General features: G+C 35.0%; 1 protein-coding gene across 1 annotated transcript in view; it reads right to left on the bottom strand.

The window, feature by feature from the left end:
• Positions 1 to 3,351: 3,351 nt before the first annotated feature.
• The window catches only part of mapk1 (mitogen-activated protein kinase 1), a 30,477-nt gene continuing 18,585 nt past the window's right edge, over positions 3,352 to 15,243 (bottom strand). Inside the window, exons 4-9 of the mRNA XM_039659008.2 lie at positions 14,374 to 14,490; positions 12,900 to 13,014; positions 10,505 to 10,636; positions 10,150 to 10,259; positions 7,819 to 7,947; positions 3,352 to 5,961 (exon numbers count right to left, since the gene is read on the bottom strand). Of these exons, the coding sequence (XP_039514942.1) occupies positions 7,831 to 7,947; positions 10,150 to 10,259; positions 10,505 to 10,636; positions 12,900 to 13,014; positions 14,374 to 14,490 (591 nt within the window). The 3' untranslated portion in view covers positions 3,352 to 5,961; positions 7,819 to 7,830. The remainder of the gene's footprint in view (positions 5,962 to 7,818; positions 7,948 to 10,149; positions 10,260 to 10,504; positions 10,637 to 12,899; positions 13,015 to 14,373; positions 14,491 to 15,243) is intronic.

The following is a 15,243-nucleotide window of genomic DNA, read 5'->3' as shown; positions in this document are numbered from 1 at the left end:
TGTCACGTCTTCATTCACAAATATTTTGCAAGCTAAACAAGCAACCGACCCTTTTTTTAAATAAATAAAAAAATATTAATCATAGTTTGGGAAAGCTCCATATGGATTTTAAAGAATGTAAATATTGCAGTTGCAATTTTAAATAATGCCACAAATGTTGCCAAGTTTTTTCAAATCATCACACTAATTAAAAAAAAAGAATCGGTTGAAGCATTGGTTGACTTAATTTAAATATACTGCAAAAAGGAGAAAAGAAACTGTAAAATTAATGACATAAATAGGCCTAATAAAAATAATTATTTTGTTAAGCTAACTAATTATTTCGCATCTTGATAGTTTCTGATTTAACTTAAAGAGTAGGCCGAATACTGTTTCTGCTAGGGAGAATTTGAGGTAACAGCAAGTACATTTATGTGTGTCGGAAATAATAAGACACATTTATAATAAGCTTTAAGATAATCTATTTAAGATTATTTTTGATGTCACCACTGAATGTTCTTATTACATTTCCGTATTTCTTTCTTTAATAATTTCTGTATTTGTACACTTACTGACTGGCTGGGTAGAATTCGTTATGAACTTAAAAACACACCTCGTCATTTTGTTTTTGTTTTTATGGATTTGCATTTGTTTAATTTAAACGTTTCCCTCGAAAATATTTGAGAATACATGTTAATCATGACGGCATTCTCTTCCGCAGATATGACAACCAATCAGGTTGAGAATTATTTGTGTAAACCAATCAGCTGCCGAGACAGATCGCTCACAGAGCCAATCGCCGCAGGCTCCGCGCTCCAGACAAACACAGAGCCCGCGCTCACAGCATCTCGCTTGTTTTCGATAATGCGCGTTCACTGCAGAGACACGTGCACGGCAGCGCGCTCCAGTCATAACACGTGGTTCAGGTAAACAGCGCAAAGGCCCGGATGTTGGTGCTATATTTGTCGTTTAAATCAAACAACAAGGTCATAAGTTATAATGGAATATTTTTGTAACGATAATAATGATGTAGCTCTAGTGATTATTATTAGTGTCAGTATATAATATAACTGTTTGGCGAAATGGAAGTTGAGAACTGTCTCGAATAGGAATAAACGATACGTAAAATAAGCAAACGGTTCTCTCACCCGATCTAACTCACATTCTCCATCAGCAGTTGTTGTTTAGAAACTACGGTCAATAATACGCATAACTACGTAGAATGAAAACAAGTCTTTATTATTAGTTCAACTCTGTCGCCATCTCATGTACCAACACTGCAATTGCTAATAAGACCATTTCACAAGATGTAAACAACACTGGTCCAGAAACACTTCCTGTTTCAGTTTGTAACTGTTTTCTTTATTTCACATGTAAAGAAAACATCTTAAAGATGTTTGTTTAACTTTTTGATTCAGTTTTAAATGTTCTGTTGGTTGTATTTTATCCCAGCTTTTATGTAGTGTTAAAAAACTGAAACAGGAAGTGCTTCTGGACCAGTGTTGTTTACATCTTGTGAAATGGTCTATACAGGCATTTCCGTTACAATCACAAAAATATTTTTTTCTAAACTGCAACGTATGATAGTTATATTGAAAATAATATAATAATTATGATAATAATCATAATTATTATTATATAGTACTATTTTAGCTTACAGCATTACTTGAAGAACTGATTACGGACAAGACAGACATTTCTGTTCAATCAGGGACCTTAGCTTTTAGACTATTTTAGACTATTAATAAAAAACCCCAAAAAAGAAAGATCCCGTGAGGGACACATACACATAAAATACATAGGAAGCTATAGTATGATCATACATACAGCTCCCTGCTTATAATGTGTGAGAAAACTAATAATTATTTGCATTGTGAGAACTTACCCCATAATGTGACAACATGCCTCACTGTTTTACAAAATACTTTTTTGTATGAATTGTGACAACTCAGCATGCACTCATGTTTTACAGGAGGTATTTTCAATGAACAGCTTATTCTTCAATACATTTTATTGTAGTCAAGACAGATGTGAAATGAACCTCATTTTGAAAGTAAAAAGTGACAACTAGCCCCAGTTTCCCATATTTGTAATTGCCTACTGACAGTTGGCGGTTCAAATAAAGACCCTGCCATCAAGCATTAGTGTTGGATAAGGATATAGCACACATGATGAATTGTTATGTAATAATTCATGTGACATTCTCACAGGAAAGCCTTTCTCCTGCAGTGTGCTTGCATTCAAGAGCAGCCACAAGCACTGTTAGCTGAGGGTTAATGCAGAGACTCGTTTATTTTTATCGAATGTCTAAATAGTTTTCATCAAGGTGCCACTGGTTGTCATGGATGGCTCTCACAGGAACCAAATCAGCCGCTCATGCTTGTTTCATTACAACACTGCACTTTACCTTTTCTTATTCACTCAATCGCAAGTGCAAAGAGGAGCACTTCTGTTGCTGAGACAACCAAGACAACACAAAGGAATCAGAGTATTACTTCGCTGCCCTACAGACAACATGAACAATACCGGTACATCTTAACTCAGAATAGACTTGTTTGTTCTGTTTAATTAAAGGGATAGTTCACACAAAAATGGACATTCTGTCAGACTCAGTAATAAACTCATCCTCACGTTGTGGCCACCATGTATGTACCCATCCTCTGATGGCTACTTTCAGCAGGATAACGAACCATGTCACAAAGCTCGAATCATTTCAAATTGGTTTCTTGAACATGACAATGAGTTCACTGTACTAAAATGGCCCCCCAGTCACCAGATCTCAACCCAATAGAGCATCTTTGGGATGTGGTGGAACTGGAACGTGAGCTTCGTGCCCTGGATGTGCATCCCACAAATCTCCATCAACTGCAAGATGCTATCCTATCAATACGGGCCAACATTTCTAAAGAATGCTTTCAGCACCTTGTTGAATCAATGCCACGTAGAATTAAAGCAGTTCTGAAGCGAAAGGGGGTCAAAAACACAGTATTAGTATGGTGTTCCTAATAATCATTTTAGGTGAGTGTATATAATATCATGGATATATACTGCTTCAAATGTGTGAGAAAAATATTATATAGATGCATTGTTTCTGAAATTAGTTGCTTTTATTTGACATTGTACGAAAGCCAAAACAAATCTGAATTATTTTTGAAATTAATAGCATTTCTGTTTTCTACAGAATATAAGATTACTTTCAAGTCAATGCTGATTGCAGGTTCCCATTGTGACAACTTACCCCATAGTGTGACAACACGATTCTGATGTATCTGATCTGTTCAACGCATTTTTATTAGACTTGAAGATTGGCCTATACACAGTCCAACACATGAAACTCTATAGCAGAAATATCAAGGAGACATGAGGCCAAAATATTACAATTGGTTTTATTCTGCTGTTTTTAGGTTACATGACTTGGCAGATGCAGAGATCACTCGGTAACGGACCTTGGCTGTCTTATTTCTTTTAGCAGTAAAAACAAGCCTCTGAGACATAATGCCACCTTTTTCAATAGAATCAAAAGTGTTTAATATATTTTTGAAATGTTTGTATAATCACAAGTTTCCCAAGTGACTTCACTGACACCTTCTAAAACTCATCCGAGGGTCCGAATCCTGGGAGTTTCGAAGCTTGTAAGTGAAATTCAACAACAAGAGTCAGTCGGCCATTGCTAACAAAAATGAGATTAATACAGACACATTTTTTTATACAAGATTAATAATAAATCACTAGACAATCATTTTTTACAATAAAAACAGTTCGGCACAAAACTTTCAAGAACTGAAGGCAAAATGCAACAGGATCAAACAAAGTAGGGCAAAAATAGACAAACAAACCAATCACAAAAATCACAAAAGGTGTGACAAATAGGACTTAAAATTACACAGAGAATTGAGTTTTTTTGATTGTTTTTTTCACAGGTTTTTTAATATATATTTATGTATAAATGTATATATAGAAGTTCAAGAATATACCGCAAAAAAGTCACAACTGATCCCCAACAAAACAAAGCTGCACGATAAATGTATTCGTGATTCATAAAGGCACACAGAAACAGACGGGCTGCACACTGATTCGGCAGAAGCTATCTTACAGAGTTTTGCAAAAAAAAAAATAATAATTATGTAACCATTTAAGATTATAGCCCATTCTCTCCTTGATCAACAAACATCTGATACCATCACTAGGTGGCTCCTTCCCAGATATTATAGGCTAAAGTACCGTGGAGTTAGTAAACCAAATAGAAAGCAAGTGTGGGAAAGAAACGCTTCGCAAAAACCATGCACATGTGCGCACATCAGTATTAATAACTTAGTATACAAGACATCAAGTGGGCTCCACTTTCACAATCGCTCAAGTGCTATCTCGTGCACTAAATGCACATAAGTTTGCATTATAGCACATACAGTTCCAGGTAAACATTCTCTTTCATTTCATCTGGGTCTAGCAGACCAGCAGAAAATATCTTATGCTTGAAATGGATTAATACAAGGTGCATTTTCATGGCTAGAGTCCCCTAATTTCCACATGGAATTAAACCTGACGTCCTGGTTGAGCTGGCTGATTTAGTTCATCTAAAAAGCTAATCTCGATTTTTTTTTTTTCAAACACTGAAAGGAACCTGGATTTTGAAATAAGTGAAACCAAAATGTACAAGCAAAATGAATGATTTTTTTTTTTTTAACTCATAATACTCTATATTGGAAATATGAGACCACAAAAGGTTATAACAAAAACCTGAGAGTCCAATAGCGGAATCCCCAGCAGTGTGGCACTTCCATTTTCTTTGTATAGAAAGCTTTTTAACAGTCATGCAAGGGCACAGTCTTATTAATACAAGGCGGCTGGGGGGGGTGGACAGGGAAAGCAAAAAGACAAAGATATTTACAAAAAGAAAGAATGAATGCAGATGAGCAGAGCAGGCACTGTACGTTTATAATAGAGAGACATCGATTGGAAATTTACCAGTTATGACTGAAAAAACACGAGATTGTTCTTTGTCCCTTGGCAGAAGTTCCTCTAAGCCTAGTTCCTAAATGGACCTACGTGCATCTTTAGATTCAAAAACACCTGGATTTTGGGAAATACATTCACCTGCATAGCACTTTTTTGTTGTTGTCGCAGGTAATGTGGTCAACTTTTGGACACAAGTGATGTCGTGACATCTTCAAAGCGGCCTTTTTCTTTGGCTCTTGAGCAAATTGAACAGATTAGTCTCTTTTCTAAAAGTGATTAAGAGTTTATGATTGAGAGTCATATGAACAATCTCTATATATTTATATATTCTATAACTGATTGTAACACAAAACAATGAGTTTTTAAGATTTAAGCAATTTTAAGGGGTTATTAGTAAATACATGTTTTTGCATTTATGAAAATATATTAAAGCCCTAAAAAGACACCTTGGCAAATTTAGAGCTCTGTGCACTTTGAGGAGACTGGCGATGCACAATGTGGATAAATGCTTGTACACTGCATATATATAATAATAGAGGAGATCTGAGCCCTCGTTCTCTCCCGGTTTGACCTCTGTGGGACTTCAAAATGGCTTACAGACACCTTAGAAAAGCAGCTTGTTGGAAATATTAACAAGAGGCTAAAAAGAACACGACACTAGCACGATCGTAGACGTTTCTTTTTATGCATCAGAGGACCGAGAGAAAAAGGGTTAATCGAGATGGGTCCATAAGCACACGCAGGCACACTTTCACACAGATAAGCAAGAAGAGAGAAGCATGAGATGCAGAGAAAGAGTGTGAGAGAAGCTCTACACATTTATTCCATTGTAATGAGATTTGAAGAAAGCAGGAGGGCGCAGGAGTCCATGTTTTCAAATGGGGTCAGATGAACTTTGAAGGCTGCCTGTAGGTTTCGGGTTTAGGAAAAGGAGGAGATAACGATGATGATGAAGACCAAAAGAGGACCACAGCACACAGTGGTGTGGAGACAGAAGCATCAGCATGATCGAATCCAGACCAACACCTACAGACAGGAAAAAAAGGTTTAGTTATGGTCGACTTTAGTTATGGGATACTTTGTCCTCATTACAGCGTAATTATATATTTAAGTTCCAACCGAGTAATATTAATTAACAGCATGTACTCACTTAAGGGTTGGGGTTTGGTTTAGTTGCATGTTAATATGTCTAATTTATAGTTATTTCTACATGTAACGTGTAACAAAGACACTGTGAAATAAAGCGTTCACCAAATTCCATCTGGGGTCCAAAATTGATGTTTGCCAAGTGCCAAAAGGGCTTTTCAGAGTAAATAAAACACATGAGCCGGTACTCTAGTATACAAACATTTGGGGTCAGTATGCAAGTAATCATATTAATAATATTCACTGTTTTGTAATCCAGGAAGTGTAAAAGGAACAACCTCGGAACAGTCATCCGGAAACACTACACGCCTACTGACACACACATTTATTTATTTATTTTAATCACATTATAAATGTGTTTAACAGTTTGGTGTCAGTAAGAGTTGTTTTTTTTGTTTTTTTGTTTTTTAAAGAAATTCATGTTTTTACTCAGCAAGGATGCATTTAATTGATCAAAAAGTGGCAAATTTTACATTGTTACAAATTATTTTTATTTCAAATAAACATTCTCTATTTTCTATTCATGAAATAATCTTGTATTTCCACAACAATATTAAGCAGCACAACTGAATTGTTTCTTGATCATCAAATTAGCATATTAGAATGATTTCTGGAGTTGAACATTCATCTTTGCATCATAGGAATAAACTACATTTTAAAATATAGTTTTAATAATATTTTAAAATATTACTTCTGGATCAAATAAATGCAGCCTTAGTGAGCATAAGAGACTTTTCAAAGAGTCAGACTCTAAACATTTGAACAGTAGTGTACACTTCTTAAATTACAGTGCAAAGATATTTAGTCCTATCGGCGTGATACATGCATAGCATTGAAATGAATTTGCAAGTCTTGAACAAAAACTAAAAATCTTACATGTGTATCATTTAAGTCTTTAGAAATAGACAGAATGAAAATTCCTCTGGTTATTGGAATTGAATTAAATTATTGGATCCTTTGCACTTGTTCATGGTTATTTTCCAGGTATGGAAAATACACTCATCTTTCTTTCTTTCACTATGTGATCGATTCTTTTGTCCATTCAAAGGCATAGTTCACTTTGAAATTAATTTTTGATATGTTTCAGCTTACCTCAAGGGCATCCAAGATGTAGGTGTCTTTGTTTCCGCAGTATTTTCAATTTTGATATTTTTAGGTCAAACCGTTCTTGTCTGTCAGTCATATAATGCAGGTCTATGGTCACCACCTCAAAGAGCATGCACAGAGAAGTCCAAATTAAACATGATTTAATGACTCGTAAATGTAAGTACACATTGATGGCCTAAGACACGAAACGAGCGGTTTGTGTGAGAAAACAAACATTTATATCGTTTTTACCTCTTGTAACCACAGCCACGTCCAAGTGATCTGAGGTCACGGGCGTTTCGGTCTGCGCAAGCGCCGGAAAGCGCGTGGCTATGGTTACAATAGGTAAAAACAACATAAATACTGTTCGTTTTCTCATACAAACCACTCGCATCAATGTGTACTTACATTTACGAGTCATTAAATGATGTTTAATTTGGACTTCTCTGTGCACGCTCGTTGAGGTAGTGACCATAGACCTCCATTATATGACTGACAGACAAGAACGGTTTGACCTAAAAATATCAAAATTGAAAATACTGTGGAAACAAAGACACCTACACCTTGGATGCCCTTGAGGTAAGCTAAAACATATCAAAAAATAAGTTCAAAGTGACACAAACATTTGGCTTCAGCAAATATTCAGTTTACCTGAGCGCTAGGCTATGGTCTGAAGGCTAGTTGAAAGCGTGCAGTTTCTTGAAAGATCAGGTCTTTCAGGGTCTCTTTGGGCAAGTCATCCAGCTCCATTTCAAATGTAAACGGAGCCTCAGCAACAGGCTGTGAAGAACAAATTAAGCATGGGATCATGGGATAAAATGCTTTAAACACAACTCTTTTGCTTAAACCTGCACAACAATATTATTCGCTAAAGCTGTTTTTCAGTATTGTTAGATAAAGTCCGATACACAAATAGCAAATGATATTCATCAAGTATAATCTTCAGTGCAGCTATTTCTGCAATAGGACGGCTGCTTAATAATTCCATGCAATAATGTAATTCGTAATGTTTTAATGTTATAGACACAATAAGCATCAACAAAACTGCTGTTGTGAAAAAAGCACAAATACAGGAAATGTACTGATCACACATGACAAGGTAGCATCAGTAATCTTGCATTCATGCTTAAACCACCAATCACCTCTTAACAGACACTACAGATAGTCAAAGGTTATTGTGGTCATGTGGCTAATAAAGTGCACTAACCTTTGATCACCATAAACTCTAAGATATGAACAAGCGGAGAACATGATGAAACTAGTGTTCTTAAAAGCAAAGGACAGCAGAATATACGTTTTTATATTTATACTTTACTTAATTAAAGTCAGTCACCCAGAATCCCAAAACAACTGTGACCGGTAGGGGACATGTTTGGTTCGTGGCCACAATATATTAACCCATAATATGCCAAGGCCACGATTTGTTAATTGGTGAGAAGGTCGTATTAACTCGTAGCCACGAGATCATTTTGTCAAGATAACGGCACCCTTATGTGATGTGAAGTCACGGCCTCAAGATCATATGTTGACGAGTTTAATGCATAAACAAACCTGTGTGACCATGACAACCTGGGATTATCAGAATTTGATATTAATAATAAATGAATGTAACACTTTATTTTAAGGTGACATAGTTAAATGTTACTACATGTACTTTCTATAGTAGAAACAGTAAATTATGCATGATTACAACAAGTAACCGTAACTCTATAGTAAGTACAGGTAGTTGATTAATATTACTTATTCGAGTAAGTACAGTGTAACTACGTCACTTTAAAAGACAGTGTAACCTAAATTTATATTTTATTTTGAATTAAGAATAACAAAAAAAAGTGCGGAATTAAGAAATTATTTTCAACCTATATTATAGACCTACCATTATATTACACTGCACTATTTTGCCTATATTCGAATAAGGTTTGTTATCATCAATAAATGTTAAAAGACATAAGAAAATAAAATAATAAAGACCTATAAGAAAAAAATATCCCAAATCTATCCCAAAGTCTTTTAAATCCATTAACAGATCGTTTCATTTGTAATATTTATATATTTATTTTTTAACTATTAACTAAATATGTACTTAAGATAGACCACTTGCCGATACCTGTATTTTCACTGCATTTGTCATTTTTAAATACATTGGTAATAGAAACCAAAAGAATATAAATCATATTATTTGGTTTTGCAATCATATTAGTTTGTTTAGCAATTACATATTTCCTTTAGTTATTTTCATGCATTATAATTGAAGCCTGCTAACATGTATTGTATGAGCTTATTACTTTCACTGTTCCTTTTATTGCTCTATCATATTTGATCTTTCATTAAAATTGCACAGCCCATATTTAGCACTTCTCCAGCAGGGCTCAGTGCAGAGGATTGGCCCAGCAGTTCAAATGTTTAGATATTAGTGAAATATCACAATTCTCTATTCCAATTTTGATACCACAGCAAAAAACTACTAGCCTAATTAATGTAAAGGTAAAACATTATTAAAGGAAGCAGTCAGTAATAAAATTAGAACAAATAATCAAATTACAAATAGCACAAATAAATACAACAGAACATGGAAATGATACAAAAAACACCTGTAAATGTTCTGTAATGATGTAGGGAACCACTGGTTATTCATAAATCACTTAACGGTTATGTTTTACATACATATACGATTTAGTTTCAATCCAAATGACACAAGTGTGCTTGAGTGAACGATCAGGAATCAAGAGCCTGCAACGGAAGTGCTCTCTCTCTCTTTCTTTCTCTCTACCGTCAGTTAAAGTTAATAATACATGCCTCCTCGTTTTACTTTCTTTGCCATTGACATCCGACTGAACTACAAACTTCCCACTGATGTCTGTGAAAAAGTGGTACACTCGACAAGCTTGTGCGTATCCTTTTTTTCCTAAATACTTTTTAGAAAGATTAAAAAATTGCTACTATCCTGCTGGAATTAAGAAAGGAAAGTAGTGGTGAACTGACCTCATCTGAGGGGTCATAGTACTGTTCCAGGTACGGGTGAGCAAGTGCCTCCTCTACCTCAATCCTCTTATGAGGGTTAAAGGTCAACATCTTATCCAACAGGTCCAACGCTACAAGAAAACAGAGCCAAATATTTACACAGCAATCAAACCCAAATATCACAGTTCGTTAAAAACAAATTAATTTGAATAAATGTTACTAAGCACACTTCTGCTAAGCTTTTAATTGTTTTAACCAGAAATTCAAATGCTTGCAAGTCAATTGTGAGTATGCATACTGGCATTTAAGGTGGATTTGCCTCCAAAACATGAGGACAAGTTTCCTTTAATCAATGTGTGTGGAGTTAAACTCTGACCTTTAGGATCTGCGTTAGGAAACAGGCGGTTCCAGGGCACTTTGCAGCGTACAGGAAGTGACAGCAAGTAATTCCTCGCCTTAATGTTGATGATGCAGTTGAGGTCCTCCTGAGTAGGGGAGCCCAAAATACCTACAGGACAAAGAAAAGACAAAACCAATTAGACTAAAGAGGGGGGAAAGGGCGTAAGTAATCAAGAGGATAGAGCAAAAATGAGTATAGAAATTATGAAAATATAAACAAGGAGCTCAAGGAAATAAAAGCAAAAGAGAAAAGGGGAAGCACTTCTTCTTTCTTTCAGATGTGCTTAGTTTTGTTGCATCATTAGCTAAAACAACTGCAACTTTCACAACATCACTCTTCAAAGATTATCCTTTGTCTTTTGAAATATGAATTTGATATACTCTAATGTGTCTTTTCCTCACCAAGGCTCTATTTATTTGTTCTAAAATACAGTAAAAATAACAATATTGTGAAATATTATTACAATTTAAAATAAAATACTTTCTATCTTCATATATTTTACAATGTAATTTATTCCTATGATCAAAAGCTGAATTTTCAGCATCATTACTCCAGTATTCAGTGTCACATGACCCTTCAGAAATCACTCTAATATGCTGATTTGCTGCTCAGGAAACATTTTCGATTATTATCAATGTTGAAAACAGTTGTGCTGCCTAATATTTTTGTGGAAAACGTAATATACTTTTTTCAAACGTTCAAAAGAACAACATTTATTTGACATAAAAATATATGATCAATTTAATGCTATAAAAGTATTAATTCCTTTATCTTTTTAGTGTACTATTTAAAAAACCAAACATTCACAAAACCGAGTCCAGTCACTCAGACCATTTATGAAAACTAAACTACAAAAACGGTTCATTCTGCAGCACCATGAGCTCATTAACATAGAACTGCTCATGTTTGCATAACTATTCAGTAGCAGTGATTGATGACAATGTGACACTACAACATGGAGGTTAGCCAATCATAAAGGAGGTCATTTGCATGTGGAAATCTAAGTATAGTAAGAAAATCAGCCTATAGTATTTCATTTGAAATGACTAAACAACAATTGCTACATTTAATAACCCAACTACAAGATGACACTTATTTTTGGTTGCTGTGGACTCCGATTTGAATATATGCAAGAAAAATAAGTGTTCAGAGAATGAAAGACGGTACAACAATAACCCAGTGCGACAAGCTAATGTGCACTTGCGATCTAAATGAGGAAATAAGTAGCGTTATCAACAGGGAAACATCTGCTCACACAGGCCAGACGGTTCAAAGACACACACGTTAATGGGAGAAAGTGTTACTAACACAGATCGTCTCTTCAGGAGCCATCACTATGGGAAAACACACGTAGCAGCATGCACAACGTTATCAGCTCGTTGCAGGGTCAAAATCAACAGCATCTCTGACAGGAAACACTGAGTTTTTGAACTCATGATGCAACAGACGGAGAAAGGAAAAATAAAGAGAAGGGAAGCGACTGACATTGATGCGCTTCGTCTTGCAAGGGAAATGATGATTAAGCCTTCTTGGAGATAACCATCAAATGCTTATCTCAGTCTTACGGTGCAAAACTGACCACAATGCATCATGTTTCAACTCGGAGATGAATGGCCTATGCTGAGCTTTTGAAAAAAAGCGCTCAATGTGTATCAATTATTCAGAGTGAGCATGATTTCCATTTCAGATAACATAAAAAAAAAAGTATAAATATAAAAAAATAAAGTATATTTAGAAGAGGAGTTTGATTTCGATTTACAAAATGTAGAGTTTAGTACTGAATATGTCCCATGTAATTTAAGTACTCAGCTGAACCTCAGCAATACACATGAAAAGTTTGCAATTAGAGCTGCATGATTTGGTGGAAAATCTAATTGCAAATTTTTTTAGATACAAATTGTGATTATGGTTTAAAATGCTTTATTTTTTAATTAGCTCCAGGTTTGCTGTGCTTGTCTGTAGGGCTGCACAATTTGGCTAAAAATGCACCAATATGACTCATTTAACTTTATTAAATAAAAAAAAAAATAAGAAAAATTAAATTATTATAATTTATTTTTAGTCTTAATTTCTTCCACAGGGAGCCCTTAAAGCATCGCCTTTGTTGGCAACAGGTTTATAAATGCTAGATACCCAGGAAACCTATCGGTTAGAGTTCCTATTCATCTCAATGCAGTTTTGGAAATGCATGACTTGAAATCTACAGCTTTTTGAGTTCCAAACAGCAATAAATGTCATGTGACTAAAGACACTATAGAATACTTGCAGGAAAATGACATCATACACCCAACCCCTTTACTAGTGGCTATTCTGAGCTGTGACGTCAAACGCTGCATGCAGGGAAATATATAAAGTCCACCGGGATGTTTACCTAAGATGTGGTTAAGCTGGTCCAGATAGTGTTTCCCAGGGAAGATGGGTCTATTCGAAAGCATCTCAGCCAGAATACAACCAACCGACCATATATCAATGGACTTAGTGTAACCCTGAGAGAGAGACAAAAGTGTTTTTATAATGCATTTTTTGGGGGTACATATAGTAATATGATATGGCAATCTAGGAAGTCCCATGGTACATGAATATTGCACCATATTTAAAAGCATTAATTTATTTAAGAAAAAAAAAACCATTGTTCTAATTCAGGGTTTTTATCAGTAAAAAACAAAACAAAAAAAAAAACGAATCTATGTAAAACATCTTGTTTTAACACTTTACAATACAGCCTCATATGTTAACATTAGTAAATGCATTAACTAACATGACCTAACAATGAACAAATCATATTTTCACAGCATTCATGTTAGGTCTTAACTAATAATATTAACAGATGCAACTTTTTATCTTTAAAGTGTATCAGTAATGCTAAGATTGTGTAGAGATATGCTGTAGAATTATTAGTGTTCATTGTTAGTTCATGTTAACTAATGTAGTTATCTAATATTAACAAATGAAACCTTATTGTAAAGTGTTACCAATTAAAATAAAGATGAATTAAAACTAAATATAAATATTAGATTACAACAAAACTTAGAAATGTTGTTTTGGCAAGTAACTGTAATACGTTTAAGTTCAAATACTAAAATGACTCACTGGAAAACATTAAAAATTACAAATAAGTTGGAAATATAAAAACTAATTAAAATGACAAAAAAAAAGCACACAACAAAAATTACAAAAAAAATTCAACCTAAATGATATCTAAAAAATATAAAGATAAACGCCAACTTAAAATGTATAATAGTATATATGTCCTCTAACTAAGGATTTGAACATTAAAGGGATAGTTCACTTTTAAATTAATTTTTGATATGTTTTAGCTTACCTCAAGGGCATCCAAGATGTAGGTGTCTGTTTCCAAAGTATTTTCAATTTTGATATTTTTACATCAAACCGTTCTTGTCTGTCAGTCATATAATGGAGGTCTATGGTCACCACCTCAAAGAGCATGCACAGAGAAGTCCAAATTAAACACGATTTAATGACTCGTAAATGTAAGTACACATTGATGACCTAAGACACTAAACGAGCGGTTTGTGTGAGAAAACGAACAGTATTTATACCGTTTTTACCTCTTGTAATCACAGTCACTAGTAATTTGGACTTCTCTGTGCATGCTCTTTGAGGTGGTGACCATAAACCTCCATAAGCTAAAACATATCAAAAATTTATTTTAAAGTGAACCATCCCTTTAAGTAATACTTCAGGAGAGAGAATATATACACGTCAGTAATACTCAGACATTGCCAGACCTGAATTAATTTCTTACAAATGTAATGGCTGAACACCAAACTGCTGACTGACGGTCGCACAGAGCAACCAAACAAACGCTTGAGGCAACACCTCACCTTAGAATTGAGCATAATCTCTGGTGCGCGGTACCAGCGTGTAGCTACGTACTCCGTCAGGAAGCCGGTGTGGTCATGGTCTGGATCGGCCACCCGGGCGAGCCCAAAATCACAGATCTAAGATCAAATAAGCAATAACAAAGAGGTTACAGACATATGTGAATTTCCAAGCTGAGCCTGCTGTGAATTTAATTCAATAAAGGCAGGGCTGATGCCAAATGCGGGTGGATTTCAGCAGTAACTCGGTCACTCCTACTAGCTAGTTCAATTTGATTTATAATATATACATGTTTCAATTGTTGTCTTTTAAAAGGCATCTGAAATGAAGTAAATGCAATTAACGTAGTATTTTAAAAATATAGATTTTTCGATACTGAAAAACACTTGTTACTCATTTTCCGCAGTTTTCTTGCTCTCTCATGATTCTCTCTGACAGCGAGTTGACACATAAACCCGCCTCCCACTCATTTAACTTGCTCTGGATGAATATTGTTGCTGTTACAGGGCTTGAATTTCGGCGTGAGATCGCACATAATTTTACTCAGTGCTCACACACACAATGCAGCACATAAAGCCGCGTCTCGGTACTAAATTGAATTCGTTTTCATTGCTTATTGCGATTAAACTGTCAAATACACACAAAACAATGTCAAAAAGCTGGGTTTGGCGAGTATTCACATAAACAGTCAGTTATGTTTAAGTGAATGAAACAGTTGAGAAAGAAAACGCACGTGTAACAGTATAAAGGGGTCTTAAAGTGACAGCAGCCTAAAATACCTGCTGCCAAATTATGAGATAATGTTAAAAATATCTATATGGCAGTTTTTCCTCATGGTATAATGTCAAAATAGTGGCCAGTAAAAATGCTGT

Source organism: Pimephales promelas, chromosome 4, assembly GCF_988280905.1.
Source record: "Pimephales promelas chromosome 4, fPimPro1.hap1.1, whole genome shotgun sequence".
NCBI lineage: Eukaryota > Metazoa > Chordata > Actinopteri > Cypriniformes > Leuciscidae > Pimephales > Pimephales promelas.
This window is presented reverse-complemented; position numbering and strand designations above follow the sequence as displayed.